Raw genomic sequence first — 22,604 nt, 5'->3', positions numbered from 1 at the left:
TTCAGAGCGGGACAGAATCCGAATTACGACGAGAATTTACCGGTGGATCGTCTAAAAAATCTTCAGGTCTGCAGTCTACATTTCAAACCTGACGATTTTGAACTAGACATGACATCGGAGGTGGGCGTCCTAGATTGAGGAAGTGTAGCTTAGCGAGCTCCCTGGCCTCCACCAGATGACGCGCTTCAACGTAGTCTGGTGGAGGTTTTCCAGGGCCCATTGGAGAAGCGGATAGCGTCCTCCAAAGGCACAGAGCGAAATTGCTTTTTTTTTCCTTCCATAATGGCATTAGCTCCACATAATAGCATGATAGGACTGAGGTTGAAAATCGGCAAACTGGCCCTTTAAGATCGTTTTGTATTTGAGCATCGTAGAAATCAGAGTTAGAGTTGGATATAGTTTGAGTTTAGTCGTATTACATAACACTAAGCAGAAGAGCCTGACATCAGCCAAATTAGTAGATTCCGGCTGTCATCATTCCATGTCCCTGCCTGAAACCTGTTAGAGACTGTCTGGACATCAGGTGATCGGACATGGTCTTGGCGCAAGAAGCTCCAAAACGATAAAGATCTAACATTAGAGGTTCAGAAAAAACAGCACGCACAGCTCAAGTAAACATGTGATGCATCTCGACCTCAAACAATCAGGGACAGTCCACCTAACAATGCGTTCTCTGTGGACGGCCTCACTCAAGACAATATTGATCTCTGATGGCTGTTCTCAGGGTCAAAGGTTATCTGTCATTAACAACTGATGGCTCTGTCCCCTGTACCTGGTTGAGGTCAAGAGGTTGTTTAGGAGGAAGTAAACTTTACAGGTCATCTGTTGAATGTGTCTGATGTTGTTTCTGTATCACTGGTCAATGCAACTTTTTTTCCTGCCTGTTCTTCATAGTTTAAAAGGAGAAGGACTTCAAGATAGCTTTGATCTCCTTTAATAGTTTTAGCCTTAATTTCTATCCTCTTCAACATTGTACTCCCCGAGTTTATTGCCAAAATTGGGGATTGTAGGAACCAACCCTTGTCACCATGTTCTGGGTTTGCAGTAGCTAACTTTATTATGAAAACTGTTACAAATTACCACCAAAGCTATGAATTTAAACCAAAATCATTAAGGAAGAGCCAGTTGGTAATTAGCTTAACTTAGCTTAGTCTAGTTTAGCATAAATACTGGAAACAGGGGAAAACAGCAAGCCTGGCCCTGTCTTAAGTTTAAAATCAGCAACACTTAAGCTTGCTATTTAAGGGCCTGTGTCCACTAACAGTGCTTTTTTGCGTTGGCAGCGTCTAATTTACTATACAAAACCAATGCAGTTTAGCGACCATTGGTCCCCGACCAATCAAAATCATGAAGGGGTGTGACTTCCGAAATCAACTTTTTCAACAACAATCGCGGAGGAGAAGCTAATCCTTTCGTTTTTTCGAGGGTACAATTTCCACATCCAGAGCTGCTGCTAACGCCAGGACACGATTCCTTTCCCTTGTTTTTGTTTTCTTTGTCAAATTTCCGTGAATTAAGGCAAATATTAAGCATTCAGGTGTATCTTTATTGTTTAATCCCTGCAGCATCTCTGGCTTTATGGGTAGTGAAATCCTATATGTCTTAGCAACCAGAGGTTGTAATGATCAACTTCCGTGTATAACGTGTTAACGTGTATAACATATAATAAGTCTTTAAATAGTATCCATTGTTATGCATATTTTTGAATATTGAACAGCAGGCTCTCTAAGTTCCACTGTTTCCTGTCTTTATGCTAAGCTAAGCTAATCACCTCCTTGCTGCAGCTTCATAGGGTACAGAAATAAGTGTGGCATCAATGTTCTTGTATTACTCTGCCATATGTCAATATCTCTTTAAACTTAAATAACTTTTAACGTTATATCCTGACAAGGGTCACTTGGGTCATTCTCTTTTACACATGCTGTAATTAGCTCTTATATTTATAGTGTTAATGTGCACTTGATGGTACAATTATTCCCCAAAGACTTTAAATATATTCTCACTTGTTGGGTTGTGTCCTACAGCGGAGTCTTAAATAGCCTGCAGGCTCAGCCTATCCCAGTACAGTAGAGCCATGCTGGGCTGTTATTTAAAAATCTCCCAGAGAACTCCATCACTCTGATCTCGAGCCAGAGCCCACTGATCTAGCCTCCAAACACCACCGCGGCCTCAGTCTCCCTTTTCCTTCCAACCCGGGATGAAGGGATGATGGAGGGAGAGAAAGAGGGAGGGAAACATTCTCTCTGGCCTTCTTTGGCGTGCTTTTTTCTTCTCCTTTTTTTTTCCCAGCAGGCCATCTGTTTCCTGTCTGCAACATGACACCAGCGCCCGATTGGGTTCTGCTTCTCTCGGGGGTGTACGATTGTAGGGTTTATGATTAGCTCCTATACTAATATAACCGGTCATTTACGTTGGTACAAAGTGGCCCATGTGCGCTCATGTGATTCATGTGTGATATAGGAGACGTGGGAACCTCTGACTTCTGTGTCACTGATTCATATTTAGTCCATGGAAATGCATTATTTTCTGCACCAGCCACCGAATACTGTCTTCTTCACACTTGTTTGTATGGAGCAGTTTGAAATAAGGGCCTATGTGTCTGTTTTCTGAATGAAAAGACTGGAAAAGCTTGAGTACTCAATGCCAAGAGGGTAATTTATATGTAATGTGGCATGGTAATAGTGGCTGTTTTGTCCAACCAGTGGTAGGTCTTGTGTATGCTTCAGAGTGGCAGTCTCTGTTTGGATCTTGGCTCTTCTCCACTAATAACAGTAATAGAGCTGGCTGCATGAACCGGGATAATCCCCACTCTCTTCTTTCACTTGCTCTCTGTCACAATGAAGTAGGGAAAGTGAAAGTCTTTGAGCATTCAGCTTTCCTGCCAGTTACTGTTCAAGTGGTAAGTCTGCTCCTTGGCATTAGACAGCTCAAAAAATGTAACTCTCCTGTCCTTCAGCAAAAAAAGGGCACTCACTTTTCCTAACCCTGTCAGATGGGGATTTTCCACCCCTCGGCCCACACTGAAAAGCTGGAAGTCTCTCTCTGCCGGTGTGTTTGTTTTTAATCGACGTGCATAATGATGTCAGCAAAAGTGAAGCCAGACCTCCAAGTTTTGTTTGTTTACAGAGGCCACTGTGGATCCCGGCCTCCGCAGGTCTGGTTCGAGCCTCAGCCAAACCATGTTGGGATGCAACTTTTATGCAATCAGAATTTTTGGTAGATTGCTGATGCAAGCAAACACTGCCAGGTTCACTTTAGAGTAGGCCACTTGGAAGTCCAAAGAAGAGAATATGTTTTCCAGTGGACTCACGTCACTTTTAAACAAATATTAAGGAAGTAGCATTTTGCTCTTTAAATAACTAACATTTAGGTGGAATTAACCAAACCTCTATTGGCAAGGTAATGAAGAAAGCAGTTTCCTTAGCATGGAAAAAGCTGCAGAACAGTTAGTGTGCTCTCTCTCTGGTGCAACATAAAACAATACACATTTTCAAGGCAATTTTAGACGTATCATAACAAAAATAATACTAGATAACAGATAAAAATGTTAAAAAATACAGAAAAGTTTTGTGTTAAGTTGTCATTGGTTGCATTCAGCCACACAGAGAGAAACAGTATTCATGTCAGAACAAAGGTTGCAATAACTACATGTGATTTCTTACATTATAAAACTACAAAGACTTTTAAAGAGTTTTTAAGGACCCACAGACCCCCTTTAGAAACTTTATAGAAACCCACATGTTCTGTGTTCTGATCGCAAGATCTCTGCTCTCTCATTCGCCTAATAAAACGCCTGTCAGTGTTAATATGACAGTTGCCCTATAAAGGTCAGAGCTGATGAATTCATGGGTGGTCCTTTAACGCATAAGAATCCTTTTAGACTTAACTCTGACTTCTCGCAGCGTTGGCATATCACTGACCCGGCTAGACCTCTATGTCACAATATATGACTGTAAAATGCTACATCGTTAGCATAGATTCTAATAAATGCATTAGCATTAGGAATAGTTTGACATTTTGGGAAAAAACACGTACTAGCTTAGTTAGCTGAGAAGATTGATACCACACTCATGTTAAAGGGTAAATACGTAGCTGTAGCCGAGAGATGTTAGCTTAGCTTAGCATAAACTATCAAAACAGGAGGAAACTGCTAGTGTGGCCCCTGCTAGTAGGAAAAAACACCTACTAGCTTTCGTACCCAGAGTCAGCTGAGAAGATTGATGCCTCTCTCATGTCGAAGGGTAAATATGCAGCTGTAGCCGAGAGACGTTAGCTTAGCTTGGCATAAAGTCTGGAAACAGGAGGAAACAGCTAGTGTGGCCCTATCTACTAAAAAAAAAACACCTACTAGCTGTCTTACCCAGATTTAGCTGAAAAGATTGATGCCTCTCTCATGTCGAAGGGTAAATATGCAGTTGTAGCCGAGAGATGTTAGCTTAGCTTGGCATAAAGCCTGGAAACAGGAGGAAACAGCTAGTGTGGCCCTATCTACTAAAAAAAAACACCTACTAGCTGTCTTACCCAGATTTAGCTGAAAAGATTGATACCAATCTCATGTTGAAGGGTAAATACGCAGCTGTAGCTGAGAGACGTTAGCTTAACTTAGCATAAAGCCTGGAAACAGGAGGAAACAGCTGGTGTTGCCTCGTCTTAAAGTAACCAAATACACCCCTAAGCAACTAAGGCTCTCTAAAAAAACTGATACATCACATTTGTTTAATTCATGGAAAGAACAATGTGTAATAATGACAATTAAGCATTTAACAGATGTATTTTGCAGGACTATCTTTCACCAGGGAGCTATAACTTCCTGGAGTTTCCATGGAGTTGTTTGGCAATGACTCTCAGTCTATATAAAGTCTCAGCAAGAAACTAGATGTGCTTATTTCGCATATTCTCATTTGTAGGCTATACCTATGGTTAGTATATCATTATAATAGATACAGATACTTCAGACTGTTATGTTTGATGCTGATGTGTGTGACATCAATTTCCCCTCTCTCCTTCCCTCCCACTCTTACTTCCTGTCCTCTTCTGTCTCGGGATTGAATATATGTGCAGGAGAGGTGTTCTGCCTAATGTGTGTGTGAGTTAGAGTGTCAAGTGTTGACCTATGTGTCAGTGTATGCTTGTGCGACTCTGCCTTATGTCAAATCTGCACCAAACCCCCCACAGCTATGCAATGTTAAAAAAAAAATTAAAAAAAAGACACAACCATTGTGGATCAAATTGCATTTTCTAACTCTATAAGCCAGAGTCGGCCCACTGAGAGAAGGTTTCTGCAGCCGTTTGAGACCGGGAAGATTTACGGCACAGCTGGAGTGAAAATACTGGGATGGGGATTGGGAAGACGGATCTCTTCAACTGCAAGAAGGGTTTGATTCCTGTTGGGTAGAGATTTATTTATTACTCTATTCAAGGTTGTAGTGAAAAAGAATGATGGGTAAACTCTACCTTTTGACAGCGACTCCATCCATCAATCATTTCGCCTCACTGCAGTGTCATGCTAACATTTATCTTTCTACCTCCCACAATCTGTTTTTCACTTCAGATTTAGATGTACTGCACATTTTCTATTCATACAATAACAGCGCTCATGGAGGCGTCACAGCCAGGCACAATAACTCATTTTGCATGTTAGGACCAGACTTATTGATATGATGAATGATTCACCTCCTTTGTGGTCTTTTATTATACGATGCAGCATATTTCACGTGTGACCATCCTCTAAACTCTGATTCATTTGTCTGCTGCACAGAAAAGGTTTGTGCTAGCTTACTTTATGAGGCCTTTTTTGTTGCTTAGTCCAGCTGAAATGAAACGCTTCAGAGAACGTGGTCTCGGTTCTTTCACGTTCTGCAGCGGTTTTATTGTGGTGTGAACTAGTTCTGACCTCTTATTTATACTCGATAAGTCTGAGCCAACATCTCACATAAGCCAGATGCATACTGGGATGTCGCTTAATGAAATCAATGATTATAAGCAGCTAGATGGAGGATGAATCAAGAGCCCTTTTTGATTTGTGTTCCGCCACAGCACCGTTACGAAGCTCTGCCGTCGCTCCGCCTTTGCCATTTTACATTGAACCAAGCGTCGCCGGTATAAAGCCGCCCCAGAGTGTGATTTCACACAGCGTTCTGACGTTACGGAAGCGAACTGTGAACAAACGGCGCAAGCTTCACATACACACACACTGCGCTGTTTCGCCCTGCCAGCTCAGCTGTTTACACTGACGCCATTTCGCCTCTGTTACTACCTTTGATGCCGACTCAGAGGCAGAACAACTTGGCCCTACCATTCTGCCTCCGTGTGTCTTACATAGAAGGCGAGGCACAACAGAGGCGTAATAATCTCGCCTTGAACTGGCAGTGTAAAAGGGGCTGAGTTCTGACCTGGGCAAACAATGATTCTCTAGATATTTGAGCAGGTAGGACTTTCTTTATACCTTGTTCTTCTGTTACTCTCCTGTTCCCGTCCCTGACACATCGAACCAATGTAAGGAGTTAACGTTTTCACTTGACTTTTTGCAATGCTTTTTGGTTCCCTTGATTTTCCCTCTCAAAGGAAAAAATCAAGCGGAGAAACCATCAAGTTTGCCAAATCTTTCGCAGATTCTGACTATAGATCTGAAAATGCTCTTAATTGTCATGTTGCTTGAGTGAGTTGAGAGTTACTCTGTGTTCACAGGTCCTTAACCGAATAATGAGCAAAGAAACCGCAAGACAGAACCCTGTTTTTTGCCGCACAACTAAACTTAAACTGTGCGTAAATCCTGACAGTTGCTTCAGTAAGGCTTTTTTTAGAATTTGAGAGGAGGGCAAACACGTCAACTCTTCTCTACAGCCCCGTGTTCCACGTTTGAGTCGTGTGTTTCCTCGTGCTTAAACAGGAAATCTAATTGAGACTCCAGGACTTGAAAGATAATTTGTACAGTCGTAACCCTGTTAGCTCAGTTTCATTATCTAATCACAGCCGTGCGGTTACAGGCTGCCGGATCTCTGATGTTCCCCAGGCGCTTCAGCCTCGGCAGCAGGTGTTTGTTTTAAAGACTGCTGTTAAAGTGTCTGTGGCAGCCTCTGCGTCTATCACTCTGTCTGATTCTCTCTACACTCTTAACCCTGAGGGACCTGCATCTGTTGTGGCTCAAGCTGTTTTAAGACCACGGCCAGGTTGACAGGAGCAGAAGAAGAAGAAGAAGACGGGACACAGACTGGATGTAACAGGAAATAAAGACAGCAGAACAAACAGATAACCAGCTGCACCGTGAAACGCTCTGCAGAGGGGATGGAAATGTGCTCCTGTGTGCCAGGAAACCTTTAGGGTACAGGGAGGAATAGAAAGGAAATGTTTATGGAGGTTGTTCTCGTCTCTCTCCCTCTCTCATCACCCTTTTCTTCTCTCTTGATCACAAACAGCTGCTCGGTGATAGCACCCGCCTACTAAGGCCTATTTTTGGAGTTGGGTTTAATAATAGCACGCAGTACAGTGATGTCAAAAGTCTGTTTCGATGGGAAATGTTTGGTCAAATGTAGGCTCAAACCTTTCTGCTTTTTTTGGTACCAACTGAAATGTGTCAATAGTGCTTGAATCAACTACTTGCCCAAATTTAGGTTATTTTTCTCAAAGGAAAGTACCAAAAAGGTTGTACATTTTGGGACTATTCTGAACTGGCTAGACATGTTCAGATCTTAATTTTCCTTACTGATACTGATTCTGATACTGATTCCAATACCAATATGATACTGATCCTGATACCAATACAATTTTGATTCCGATACTGATTCCGATACCGATACTGATACTGATTCTGTGACCAATATCGATACTGATTCCGATACCAATACTGATACTGATTCTGTGACCAATATCGATACTGATTCTGATAGTGATACTGATTCCGATACCGATACTGATTCTGATAGCGATACTGATTCCGATACCGATACTGATTCTGATAGCGATACTGATTCCGATACCAATACCGATACTGATTCTGTGACCAATATCGATACTGATTCTGATAGCGATACTGATTCCGATACCAATACCGATACTGATTCTGTGACGAATATCGATACTGATTCTGATAGCGATACTGATTCCGATACCGATACTCATTCTGGTACCTCACCATGACTATTGGCCAGTACAGAGAACCCCTCTGATACCAGTGTGATAAAAACACATCAATAATAGTGATGATGTTATTGTATCGGGCCTGTGCGTTGACTGAAATACTCGCCAATATCACATTTTAGGCAGTATTGGAGGTCGATACTGATACTGATATCAGTATTGGAACAACTCTAGTATCGGCTCTGTTGGCTGCATCAAACAAACTTCAAACAATATTTTGGTCATAAGCAGCAGACTAAACAAAGGATCGTGGGTAATAGATGTGTATGTGTGTGTTTGTGGTGATATGTGATAAGCGATGACAGACTCAGGCTGACCCAGACCTCACCGTCATTATCTCTTTCCAGGCCTGACCACTAATACGGCCAGCACCCTGTCAACACACGGAGGAAAAACATGCCTCCCTCTCTTATACATGCTAACTCCCACATGCAGCTCAGGTCTTACTCAGCTCTGTGTCTATGGAAGAGGTATATCTTGGACTAAATACCCAGGGTTGTGATTTACTCTCACTTAAGGCTTGGCTAATTACCTGACAATGACAGGGCACAGATGCACCTATGATAGACAAGCGCTATATGAGGCTGGTGGTGGTTTAAGTGAAATGATAAAGAGGGAGTAATGTAGAGCGGTGGCCTGCAGCAAATCATAGAGCTTATAATGACACACAGATGCTGAGACAAATACTGCTGTGCTGTTTTGTTTGGGTATGTCCTCCGTCATTTAGTACAATGGTTTGTCATTGAGTCTAGTCTGTTCTGGTGTTTACTGAAAAGCTGGTGTGTTAAACATGTGACTCTGAGCTCCTCTTGCAGTATCTCTAACAGTTACGCTATCCTTAGACTCTGTGGTCACACTTACTGCCTTTTGTTCTGAAGTTTCTTTTTTAAACTTTTACTTTAAAATGTACAGCGAGTTGGACTCTGTGACCTTACTCGATCGAGTATCACATGAGTAGGAAAAAGAGCTATGGGATCATTCTGCTGAGATTGGCTGGTCTTGAGTGTTACAGAAACTGCTGATCTACTGGGATTTTCACGCACAACTATCTCTAAGGTTCATAGAGAATGGTCAGAAAAAGAGAAAGGGTCCAGTAAGCAGCAGTTCTCTGGGCGATGTTGATGGCAGAGGTCAGAGGAGAATGCCAGACTGGTTCGCAGTGATAAAAAAGGCAACAGTAACTCAAATAACCACTCGTAATAACTGAGGTATGCAGAAGAGCATCTCTGAACACTTCGAACCTTGAAGCAGATGGAATACAGCAGCAGAAGACCACAATGGGTGCCACTCCTGTCAGCTAAGAACAGGAAACTGAGGCTACAATTCGCACAGGCTCACCAAAATAAAACTTTGCCCGGTCTGATGAGTCTCGATTTCTGCTGCGACATTCAGATGGTAGGATCAGAATTTGGCGTAAACAACATGAAAGCATGCATCCATGCCTTGTAGTTGGGTCAGGACAAGTCCCCACCACCACCTAACCCTTCGAGAGTTGGTGTAAGAATGAGAACACTTTCCCTTAAGGGCCTCAGCTCAGTAGTTTTGGTCCTGCATCAAGTACAGATCAACCTTCATCAACACATTATTGATATTTTGTATTTTGTTGTCTTATCAATAGGTCCACCTCTATTGGACGGTATACCGCCAACATTATGTGGTCTTCTCACGCCTTATAGATAGACAGTAAGCACAAAACTTTAGCACAAAACATCACATACAAGAGATTAGAATGAACCTCACTCAATCTATCAGTGTCTTATCATGTATTCAACCATTCACGAGCTTCAAGAGAAAGAATGGTGACAGTCAACATTCACCTCGATGCTTGTAACTGTCACAAACATGACTGTACACTATACAAAATCCACCCTACGGGATGATTGAGAAGACACAGGCTAGTTTTAGCTAATCCCAGTAAATCCTTCATTGAAACATTGTTCAGTCCTCAGATGCCAGTGGACTATAATGTTGCCAAGTGTTGATTTTATTAACCGCCGCGTACGACCAGTTGTTGCCTCCTGCTAAAGATAGCCCCATTGTTTGGCCCATCCCCGACATATGTTGGAACACGCTTGTTGAAGCCTTTATTTCTGCCATGAGTGCGTCTAGACAAGTCCCGCCGCTATCTGTCCTCTCTCTGTTCCACGTCAGCGACAACAAATGACAATCTCTCTATCTTTACTGTTTTCACAAGTCATTCGACGACCTCAGCAGCTCTGCGGCCCAATCAGAACTCAGCATCCAATTACCTCATAACCCTGATATGGAGGAGTGAGTTTAGGCAGGCGGCGCGGTGTGATGATTCAGCGCTGGTCACATCCTTGTTGACCCAGTGGAACATCAGATAATGATGAGGCTGTGCTGACTCTGACAGTGGACCCGCCTCTCCCACATCCAGGCGATAAAGATGTGGAAACACAAACAGTAGAGATATGTGAGGGCAGCGTTCAGTCCTGTTTGTGTTCAGGGTCAGAGGTCATGTCTGTCATGTATATTACAGTAAGGACTTCTTTAGAGTTATGACAGTGAGTTTTACTTAATCTAAAGGCAACACTCATGGTTTTTCACCATTAACACACTCCAATACCTTTTTGTTTTTTTAGAGCGGTAGGTTTATGTTATGTATATATTAAATTTAATCTAAACATTTCTGGTGCAAAAAGATCATCATAGTTACCAGTATTTTTTAACGGTTATAGAAAAATTTGGACAAAAAAGACTGAAAAGTTGATTTTGCACCTGAATCCTTCAAATTAAGACTTTTTTAGTTTGCACTATAAATTGTAACTTAAAGGAGCAGTCCGCCCCTGGAAAAAGCCACTGTCAGTCAAAGCTGGTGTTCTCTGTAATCAATAGAAGCAATAATATTTGAAATTAGCGACATAGCTCTGGAGAAAGTTGTACAAACAGCTCGTGGTTTGGCCCATTCTACATTCCTACAACACCCAGCGTGCATTGCGCCTCTGCCTCTGAAAGGAAAGGCCCAGGGAGAGGCAGTGGAGTGAAATACTACCTTTTTCCAATCAAGGACATTGATCGCTGCAGGCAACAGCTCAGAGTGGTACAGAATCTGAAACACGGCGACAATATACCGGTGGATCGTCTAAAAAATCTTCAGGTCTGCAGTCTACATTTCAAACCTGACAATTTTGAACGAGACATGACATCGGAGGTGGGCGTCCTAGATTGAGGAAGTGTAGTTTAGCAAGCTCCCTGGCCTCCACCAGATGAGGCGTTTTACGTAGTCTGGCGGAGGTTTTCCAGGGCCCATTGGAGAAGCGGATAGTGTCCTCCAAAGGCACAGAGTGAAATTGCATTTTTTTTCCTACCACAACGGCGTTAGCTCCCCATGATAGCATGAGGTTGAAAATCAGCGAACTGGACCTTTACATGACTTCCGTTTCAATAAATGTTTTCTTAAAATCCAGTTATATAATTTGATAATCTCTGTCTTGGGCTGCACAATGGTGCAGGGGTTAGCGCTGTTGCCTCACAGCAAAAAGGTTCCTGGTTCGAATCCTGGATTGGACGTAGGGGCCTTTCTGTGTGGACTTCGCGGGTTCTCCCTATGCCTGGGGTAGGGTCAGGTAGGGTAGTTAGGTTCATTGGTGACTCTAAAATTGCCCATAGGTGTGAATGTGAGAGGTTGTCTTTCTCTGTGTGTCAGCCCTATGATTGACAGGCGATCAGTCCAGGGTGTACCCCACCTCTCGCCCAATTACAGCTGGGATAGTCTGCAGCTGCCCCGAGACCCTGAACAGGATGAGCGGTGGATGGATGATCAACTGCCCAGTTTACATCTGTTTTGCTGTAGATATTATCCATATTAAAGACATTATTGTGACTCAAGCATGTGTGGGGTCTAAGTGGGAGCTCCACCACCGATTGTTATGACCCCACACTGTCAACAGAGAACCTATTCCTGTCTCTGCATCTCTGTTAATGACACCAACTGTGTGTGCGTGTGCGCACATGTGCGGTGTTTAAATAGCCAAAACAGCTGGGATTGTGGAGAATAACTGATGGCTGTGGCGAAGTGAGAGTGATTGCGTTCAGAGCTCACGCTGCGGCATCAGCATGTATCATCAGCAGAGGGATGTGTGTTATCCATTAAAGTAAATGGGGGGAAAATTCTGCAGCTGAATGTAGGGCAGGGGGCTCGGAGAGGCAGGATGGGGGGTTGAGCTCTTTCTACATCCTGGAATTTACTCCGAACCCTCAAAAACCTCCGACTGTGGATGCTTTCAGACTGTGTCACTGTGCAGCTATGCTGTGGAAGAACGTCATACGATCGAACAAACCTGTGTTATATTAAAGAACTGCATGAGTACAAGCCTCTTTAGCACACAGGAACTCCTGCCAACCATAAGGGCTCTCTTTCAGCCAACACAATCCACGCTGACTGGATAACTTGAGACCGCTGATTTGATTAAGCATTAAGCCAAAGTTTTCCAGGATCTCCAGGATTTGTGGCTCGGTTCTTAAATCTTTTTGTACAGCTTTCCTCAGCTGTGCCTGCGTCTCATTCATACAGGTACAAACAACCATTATCATGATCTGGCATAGATACTTTTCCTTCAGTCACCTTAGATTGGATTGTGTGTCTTGTTAAGGACACATTGATGGAAGTTTGCCTGCTGCTTTTATAGTCTGTATGTCTTTAGACTTTGGGCAGCGTCCTGATTTCATCATTTTGTCCTCTGTGTTTTCCTCTAAGTTCATTGAAATATGTATAATACAAGTATGAAACTAATCTGAATCTGTTGTAAACGTGCACACATGCTTTACTCAAGTGAAAGTACAGATACAGGCCTGTGTCCATTAACAGTCCTGTTTTCTGGACTGGCAGCGGCAACGACCCAATTTCAGAGCACTTCTCACTGACGCTTACTGTTGCCAGGTTTTGATAGTTGTCTCACAGCACTTCTGCTTCCCTTGTTGGTGACCGTTAAGTCTGTTTTAAATCGCTCTGAATGCTTAATATTTGCTTTTATTCAAAGAAATTTACAAGGAAAACAATGGAAAGGAATCGTGTCCTGGCGTTAGCAGCAGCTTTACACCTGGATACTTGAAATAACGAGGCTTGTTTATTGAGATAAATCTCAGTGACCGCCAGGATTAGTTTCTCCTCCGCCATTGTTGTTGAAAAAGTTGATATTGGAAGTCCCGCCCCTTCTTGATTTTGATTGGTCTGTGATGGACAAGTGACATTGATGAGCGTGGAGGTGTTTTCAACTGAGAGCGCTGTGAGCACAGAGACAAACAAGACCAGGTCAAAACCTAGCATGTGGCTGACCGCATCAGGTCAATGTGGGCGATGTGTTACAAGGACTGACCTAATGAGAACGTGTTTGAAAGCAGGTGCGTGCGGAGCGGAGGAGCAGCCTCGTCTACTCCCCGAACAAAGTATCCAGAGCCGTACAGAAAGAGAGTCGTGTCATTGGAGGTCCAACACGCTCCATGATCCGCCATTGCGATGTCGCAACTTTCTCTCTCTATGGCTCTAAAAGTACCGTCACTCAATCAGACAGTCAGTCAGTTACTCGGTCAGTCACATACAGACCCGTGTGTAGGGCTGACCCCGGCGGTCAGCCAAAAACATCTGACGCAAGGGTGTTTTTGCTCTCAGGACGCTCTCGGTGGCACTGCCAGCCCAGAAATGCTGTTAGTGGACACAGGCCCTAAAAGTGAACATGTAGAGGCTCTGAAATGTTATGTTACATCTTTTGTGTGTGATATTAGATTGATTGATAGATACACCCATGAATCGTCTTTTGTATCTGTTGTTGCCCCATCCATATAGCTTCAAATTGGTCTTAAAGTCGAGGTGAAATGAAAAATGTCATTTTAATCCTTTTAGATCACATCCCCGGTAACATTGTGCATCTGTTTGACAATATAGGCCAAAAAGAAAGAAAAAAATCAATTTTTCTTCCGGTAAAAATAAATTTAATGCGTGTTTACGTAAGTTAGCACCAAACATTTTCAACCAATCAATCAGCAACATTTAGCCGCAGAGCACCAAGAACGCTCGGTCAGTTAGCTAGCTACTGCGCTGTGGAGAACGTCTGTTTATGCCCACTTCTCAACGATCAAATCAAATCCCTCTAATGATATGTCCCGCCTGCACGTCCTGTTTCACTCGGAAATACGTCACGATACGGAAGCTGGATACTCTCGAAATGCCGTTTCAGCTCGACTTTAAGTCATGTGGTAGGGATTTAAATGTAATACTCTACATTTAGATGTAGGGTGTAGTTAATGGGCTAAAACCACCAGAATGCACCTTAATGGTAACCACAGTCCCAATATATATTTAATGTACAAACGCACGTTCATAAAGAAAAGCTAATGAAGTCACACAAAGGCTTAGACTGCACACGCTAACATTAAAATGCAGCAGAAGCAGGAGAAGCCCCGAGCTCAGACCAGCAGTCCCCTGATAGAGTTCACATTACCAGACCTCAAACCTGGTCTACTTTGTAAACACAAGACAAGAGTGAGTGTGTTAATCATGTCCTGTGACACACACACACTCATGCAGCCGTTCGTTTTCACAGTGTGAGGTCGGGGCTGTGTATCATTTGGGGGAAGATAAACATGATGGTAATGCCTCCTCACAGACACACATCCTCACATCCAAACAATACACACTTTTCTCTGTCTGTTGCACGTAAGGTTGTCAAAAGTGCACAAACTTTGGCACACACACACACACACACTGGAGCTCCATCAGCTGGTTGCTGTTAGAGTGTGACGCTGGGGGTCGGAGGGAGAGAAAGGGAGCAGGGAGGGAGAGGAGAGGAGAGGAGAGGAGAGGAGGAATGCAATCTCAACACCTACAGCTCCTGCCCTCTTCACCTTGCATGTTGTTCTGCAGGAATGCTATTAGCTCAGTGAAAAATGGTTGAGTGTGCATGCGTGTGTGTGTGTGTGTGTGTCGGGGGGGTGTATGGGCTTGTGAATGTGAGCGGGCAGATGTCTGCAGGCCTGTCTGTGTGCTGTCTGAGTGGGAAGCAGGAAATAGAGCTAAAAACAGAGTAAAATGCGTTTGTGTGTGTGTGTCTGTAAACATTGATTTGAGTTTTTAAGGCACTCTCTTTTTATGTGTGTGTGTGTGTGTATATAAAGTGGGTCTTAGACAGAGCTTTAATGTTGTAGATTAAGTCGGCACTGGTTGTGAGCTGATTGAAACCAGACGCTTTGCTCAGATTTGTTACACACTTGCAGCCCAGTGTTTCAATGCAGCCTCTGCACCTCTTTTCTTTCCCAACATGCTATGTGTATGTGCCTTTAAGGGAAAGTTACTACCCAAAGTGTAATGCATTTTGCAATATCGGATTGCATCGGCTACAGCCTGACGACGATATAGCCTCTGGGGACTCAGTGAACATGCCGGGCATGTAGCCGGCTGTTAGAGATAAACGACTTCCAGTCAACACTTCCTGTTCTGCATGCTGCATTGTTACAGAAAAAGAACCTGTTTTCTTGTGATTGATTTTAATTAACGGGTCTTACCTTTGCTGAAAATTCGACACCATGATGCAGATTAGTAAAAAGTAACAATGAAGCTTTGTCAGGTCTGTCCTCTAAAACTACTTTTAAAGCGCTCGTTTGTTGAGCCGAGGTCGGATCCATCATTGTTGATGCATTCGAGGAAGTCGGGAACTCTGACCAGCTTTCGTGACACAGCGTCAAGGGAATTTATCTCAAGCTGAATTTTAGCTCTAGAACAGATAGTTGGCTGTTAGCATGCAGATGTTTATAGAGATTAAGAAGAAGCTAAATCATCGTCAGATAGCCGCTGATGGGAGCCGCCTGCTTTTGCTCTCCTCATGGACTGTTTTTCCTGCATACGACGCAGTGTGCTGATACGTGATTGGTCAATATTACCCAGTCAGAAACATCCCTGCCTATAAATACAGATAATGCATTTTGTAGGCTAGACTCTACTACATAACTAATCGTTGCTTTTTTATTATGATTGGAGCAGATTTAGCTGAAAATGATTCCCGTCTCCCATCAAAACCGGCGTTTCCCTCTAATTTACAGTTTCTTTCTCTCCCTGTATTTCTCTGCAGTTCTCTGACTATACAGTATATGTCTAAACCTGACCACACCTGGGTCAAGTTACACATAATTCTTGACTTCAGCTTCACCCTGGTTAGAGTATCATTTAGACGAGGTTCACCACATTTAGACAGCTTAGAGTGCACCACAGAAAAGTCATATCGTAGATTAAACTGCAGCCGAGCTCTAAAACAATCCCCAAAATATTAACCCCCCCCCCAGCAGCCCCCCCATGTCGCCCGATAAAGGCTAAAGTATGTTGAAATTATTGGCCCGGGTTTGATCCTGGTTTAATATTTCATTATATCCGCTCCGGCTTACAGGGCTTTGTCCCAACTGCATCGGTCAGCACATGGGCCAAACGCTCACATACGCACACACACACGCTGGACCGCAGAGCCCAGTGAAAACAAAGCCGGGCTCTGCCAGTGTAAACACAGGCATTGTTATGGGCACTCTTTCCCGCCTCGTATCTTCGCTCCCTGCAACGATGGAGAGCCGCGAGAGGTACAGCGGCTGGAGACGGTCCCGTTGAGCGAAGTTGAACTGAGAGCTGCGTTTATGTGACCGTGCCATCAGAGTGTGATTTATGTGCTCGGTTTCTCTCCCTTGCACTCGTCTTTCTCTCTTTCGCTGGTTCGGTTTTTACTGCTTGGCTCTTTAAGTGTGGTTTGTGGGAGTTTGCTTCGAGAGGTTTGAGCTTTCGGACGATTATTTATAGAAAAGCAGCAGCAGCAGTCAAATTATTGTACAATACGGGCTTTTGTCAACAACGTAGGCCCGTAGAAAAACATCAGAAATATACGGTGATGACTGGGTGTGCAGCATTTTCTGCATTTTTATGTGTGTATTGTGTTTGTTTTGGACTATTGCATGTGTTTCTGAATTTGTACCGTCTTTTGCAGCGCGTTTGCCCTTGTAGGCCACCGTAGAAATGGCTGGAAGCATAGATATTCTGACGCTATTTTAAAGCCTGTTGGTGTGTGTGTGCGCACATATTCCAGGTAATGCATCCATCTGTGCACTATTAATTCACATGTACCTGTGAGTATGCATGCATGGTTGTATCTTAATTATACAGCCTTTATTGTAGTATAAATGTGTGTACATGTGTCAGATCATGGCGTCTCCCAGCTGTGACCCTGGGCCACATGTGCAGCCAATTAGAGCCAATCAGAAGGCTGTAATCAGGGCGTGGCGCGGGGACGGTGGCAGCACGGCAGTGGGGGAGTTTTAAGACCCGTGATTAGTGTGTCGGGCTGATGAGGAAGGACGATGGGGAGGGGGGGGGGATTTCTCCTCCCTCTCTACCTCCACATGTGGGGAGCCGTGTTTATTTAGTCTGTGCCAACCAGAACCTGCAGAAAATGAGCTTCCAGATTCTCGGTTTGCGAACCTGTTGAGGAGACGGATTGGTGGTTCGCCACATGAGATGATGCAATTACAGAGAGGTATTTAAATGTAAGAGTATATGTTTCTACAACTGGCAGCTTACCTGACACCATATGAACTCACCCGATGGAGGCAGGTGAGCCAGATTTAAGACCAGAAATCATTCACTACCTCCAATAGTCTGACATCAACCTTGTGACATTTTGCTCATGGCAGTAAGGAAAGCAAAGGCCGGAACCAGATTGAACTCTTTGAAGTGTTTGAGTTTCAGCAGCTCTGCAGTGAGATAGCATCTTTAACGTCTCCTCTCACATGTGCACAGCTCCCTGCAGCCCTCTCTCTTCAGTTAACAGAAGATAATATGATATGTATGGAATATAGATGAGAGAATACCAGTGTGTGACTTTGCATAAGCAGCGTTAACGTCTTTATTTTCATGATTAAATCAAGTTTTACTTACTTCTGTGTTCTCCTGGTGTGACCTTGTCACGTACACATTTATGTGTTTGCTCTTCATGGTGCACACTAGGCCTGTAGGACACAAGGAAAACCTGTGATGTGCCTTAACAGTGTTTAATATTGTGCAGATCGATGACTATAAAGATGGACGACGCGTCTCCATCTGCTCTCATTGTACAAGATTAAGGCCAAAATAGCCCCCGTGATACGCGGTGCCATCTTGCATCGTTGACGTTATTTGGAGCCAGATCGGTGGGTGGAGCCGCCGTAGCCACTTCCACTAACCAAAACATACACTTAACTTACCGAAACAACAGCACGGATCCCGCACGTCGGCGTGTTTAACATCAGAACTGCTTCTTTGTATTGGTCTGAAGCAGACGTTCACAGATACGTAAACTTCAGTGACTGTAGTGATTGTTTTAGTTACGTCTCCTCTCACCGTTCCTCCTCTACTCTGCTAATCTGGAGCAGATCGGCTGCAGGAGCCGTATTTGTCAACAGAGCTGTCAATCATCCTTTTTACAGCATCAAATAACTAATTAAAATAAACTTGTCAGAAAAATGAACACTTGGACGTAAATCAGCATGATAAGAACTAACTATAATGACAGAAACCATGTTTGAGAAACATTTTTTTTGCTGTGTATTTTGATTTTATAGTTTGACTCATGTCCCATCTGTTAACATGGAGGAGGCGGGCTTTATGAGCTATACTGCAGCCAGTCAGCAGGGGGCGATAGAGAGGGTTTGGCTTCACTTTTAGGGAGCTGTCATGTCGTCCGTCTTTTTATACAGTCTATGATGCAGATGATGAAACCTGAAATGAACCTACATATATTCAAGAGTGTGTTCAGGCTTAGGTGTGACTTCAGTCTGGTTTCCATCTCTACATAATCAAAGATGGCTTTTGTGATGTGTTAGCCTCATGTGTGTTCAAGTAGCATGACCACAGTGTTCTTCCATCAATATGTCGACCCTCTTTTTAAGACAAACACTGTAAGTCATAAATCAATCTGAATTACAGTACAGTAAATGTCAGCAGTGAAATGTTCCTGCTCAGTATTTTAATCACTGCTTACAATAGGAAACATGTAATGTAATATATCCAGCACATTAATAGTATCCAGTGCAGCGCTGTGAGGTCCGCTCTGCTGCTTCCTGCTCTTTGATTGACTCCTGGCTCGCCGCCAAAATCCGTTTCTGGAAATCTGATCGCTCTGTTTCTTCATCTTTAAACAAATTTTACCCTTAATCACATGTCATAATTCCACCATTAGTGATTACTGATTCTGATACCGATTCTTCATCACTGCAGATGTGTTTGTTCGGAGCAGTGGAAAACGTAAGATCAGCAGACGGGCAGACAGTCATCTGCTGGGCCGTAAATCACGGCTGATCTGACGGGGCAGACAAACACAGTGACCGGAGCGTGGCCCGGCCTCCGAAACCACATGTGAGCGGGCAGGAATGTATGGCCCACTGCATTGTGGGTTTGTGTCAGGGGGAAAGAGTGCAGACTCCCTGACTCACAGGACACTGTGAGGTTGGGGGATGTGAAGGGGTGAGGAGGAAGAGGAGGGGGCGGCATAACTTTCGGGAATCAGAGTGCAAGGTCAGGAGGAGTATGTGAATCATGCTGTTTACAACTGTCTCGTTCGTACCCCGCTCTTACTATCCCATCACAATATACGCAGAGATAGAGATAGATAGAGATAAACCACCTGAGGGAGGAGAAGGACTTCATTCGACAGATTATACGATAATCAATGAGACAACTCAAAACAAAAATAAACCTTTGTTGTCATATTACAGCGGGAACATTTTTAATGAAAGTATCGTCTAAAATAGAGCTGAAATCTTAAACTAATTGATTGATGAGAACTTATTATCAACTTTCTTTATAATTAATTAATTATATGTGTAAGTTTCAAAGCCCAAACGTCCATAAATCAACTTCTGTCGACCTCTGAAATGTGAACACTCACTGGGTTTAGTGATCTCTACAGGAAACTTCTGGTTTTGGACTGGTTTTTGGTTTGACATAACAAGCAACTTAATCACATCCAGTGTAATGGCATGGGAAAAAATTGCTACTTGCAGCTCCAGTCTCTGAACAGAGCCTGAAGAATCCTGTTATAATGGTGATGATGTTATTCCAGCCAACATGTTACATAGAAACACATTTGTAGCAAAGAAACCCATAAGAGCCGTCTGTTTATTTGAATTCTGTTTATTTTAGTTGTTGTGCACTTTTTTGTCCATCAGGGGGCAGATTCATGACATGGACTGCATATATAGAGGAAGGGGAAATGCAGCTAGGTTTGTTGAGTGCTGGGGGATGGCAAACACAGTTTATTAACCGTGGCCGGGGTGACAGGTAGGCAGGTAGTAGCAGTGGCTTAGTGTTTGGTTAGGCTGCACAACTATTTTCACGGAATGCAAATATTCGTTAGCAATAAATTAAAGAAGCAAACGGAAATGTCTGACATCGCAACACCAAGTGGTTTATTGGATAGGCACTTACAAAAACCAGAAATGTATGTGAATTATATTTGCATGGATAACTAAAGTTATTTTACCTGAAAGGTGTTACTCATAGTGATAAGATCACAGAGAATTATCACCTCACTGCTGCTCGATGGAACATTTTAGCACCTTTCAGCTAATTTTGGGTTTTAAAGCATGCAGCTTTTTTCCAGTGAAAAAAACTATGAAAATTTACTGTACGCTACCAGTCGATCCCCAAATATCAGACAAGACAAGGATACTGAATAGCTGGAGAACATAGTGGAGCATTTAGTAGCTGAGGAACGAGGCGTTTCCCTCAGGAGGTGGTGGAGACCAAAAATGGAGAGAGTGAACATTCAATACTAATGTTGTGGCAACTGTTTGTTTTATTGTAAAGTATTAACTATGTTTTTTCAACCAGGCGCAGCTCGCAAAAAATTACATACAACTGTTTTAACAATGTTTTGAATGTGTAAAACTTTATTAAACCATCTGGGTCATAACAAACAAGAATGCAGCCTGTGAAATGTGTTTGCTCTACACTGACTGAAGTGATGCATCTCCTTTTCAATTAAAAAATCTAATTATTCTATACGTGTCTTTCTTTGATCCCCCTCTCCCCTCCTTTCCTCCTTTTTCCTTCTCTTTGAAGTCCCAAAGAAGCTGCTGCAGGAGCAGGGACCCAGACCGCCGGTGTTCTCCCCTCCACCCAGCGCCCATGACCCCAACATAGTGGGAGACAGCCCTCCGGAGGGGAGCTCAGTCAAAAGCCCCGACTCTGTTCCAGGTGAGCCGAACGGACACATAAGCTTTTTCACTCTGGCTGCCTCCCATGGAGAGCAGTTAACACTGAACAGTCCTGAGGCCTCCCAGGCATCAAGAGAAACAGTCATTCAGGTCTCAAGTCAGGGCATATATGTATGTATGTTTAAAGTCACATGGGTTCAACTGTTTCCATATGTAGCAGAGCCATGAGCCATCCGTTTGGACCATTTATGATCTCTGCTCTTAAAAATATACGGCTTTCCAAGAGCCACTTATACGTGCCCACAGTCTGTTATATGGTCAAACTCCCATAGAGAGAAGGATGGAGGAGACAGAGCGAGAACAATGAAATGAGAGAGTGAAAACAAGGAGAAGCCAGCAAGGAAGGAAACTTAAACAAAGCGTTATTCACGAGGGATGGTGGCCTGCTTCCAGCACGCTCCGCTCGTCTACCGGCTCTGTGCTAATTAGGAGGACAGACGCATGAACGAGGAGGTAAGAGAGGGAGCGGACAGGAGATGTGTGCTGCAGCGCTGACAGTTCACAACGCATGACTAGCTTCGCTTCCTTGATCCGGCTTCAAACACTCGACATACAGGTCGTCGAGAAAAACCTGTTTCCTCCTCTGATGTTCTAATAGGGGATGAGACTCTAAAGGAGAAACACGAGGGAGGAACATGAAGGCGGAACAAGACGTATTTTACTGTAAATATGCCCAACGTATCCTGATCTACTCAGTCTGTATCACGTCTGTTGGGTCACTGATTTCCACAACATACTGTATTTTTGAAAAGAATAGGGGAAAATGTTCATTCACTGTCTTGCAGAGGGTTAGATGAGGCTAAAAGTCAGTTAGCTTAGCACAAAGACTGGAAACTGAAACAAGGACAGAACCTGCGCTTCATTTTGAAGAACTAGCTGTTTCTTGACCGGGCACAGTGACTTTCCGGAGACATGTCATCACCAGGAGTTCGCCATTTGATTAGCGAAGCCTCCACAAAGTCACTGTTACCTGCCAGGAAATAGTCACCCCCATCAAACCACAACTTTTTCCATTTTTTTGTACAGATTTTAAAGTTGTATCTTCTCATCCAGCTCTCTTGGCAAGGAAATGAATAAGCCAACATGTTGTCAACCAAAGACCAAAATTCCCTCTTTAAACTAACCTTTCTGTGCCTCGCGAAAATACTATGTGACGTTCTTTAATTCTTTATTTCCCCCTTCTCTTTTCACTTCGATATCTTTCTTGATATATGTAATTATGGGATATT

General features: G+C 43.4%; 1 protein-coding gene across 2 annotated transcripts in view; it reads left to right on the top strand.

The window, feature by feature from the left end:
• LOC138584211 (protein eva-1 homolog A) overlaps positions 1–22,604 on the top strand; it is an 88,208-nt gene that overhangs the window by 60,173 nt on the left and 5,431 nt on the right. For both annotated transcript variants that reach the window (XM_069656390.1, XM_069656398.1), the window contains one exon: positions 21,221–21,355. In XM_069656390.1, coding sequence (XP_069512491.1) covers positions 21,221–21,355 — 135 coding nt within the window. The remainder of the gene's footprint in view (positions 1–21,220; positions 21,356–22,604) is intronic.

The sequence above is a fragment of the Semicossyphus pulcher genome, unplaced genomic scaffold, assembly GCF_022749685.1.
Source record: "Semicossyphus pulcher isolate SPU_LCO1_2020_fin unplaced genomic scaffold, fSemPul1.0.p SCAF_11, whole genome shotgun sequence".
NCBI lineage: Eukaryota > Metazoa > Chordata > Actinopteri > Labriformes > Labridae > Semicossyphus > Semicossyphus pulcher.
The sequence above is the reverse complement of the archived record's forward strand: the minus strand, read 5'-3'. Positions and strand labels throughout refer to the sequence as shown.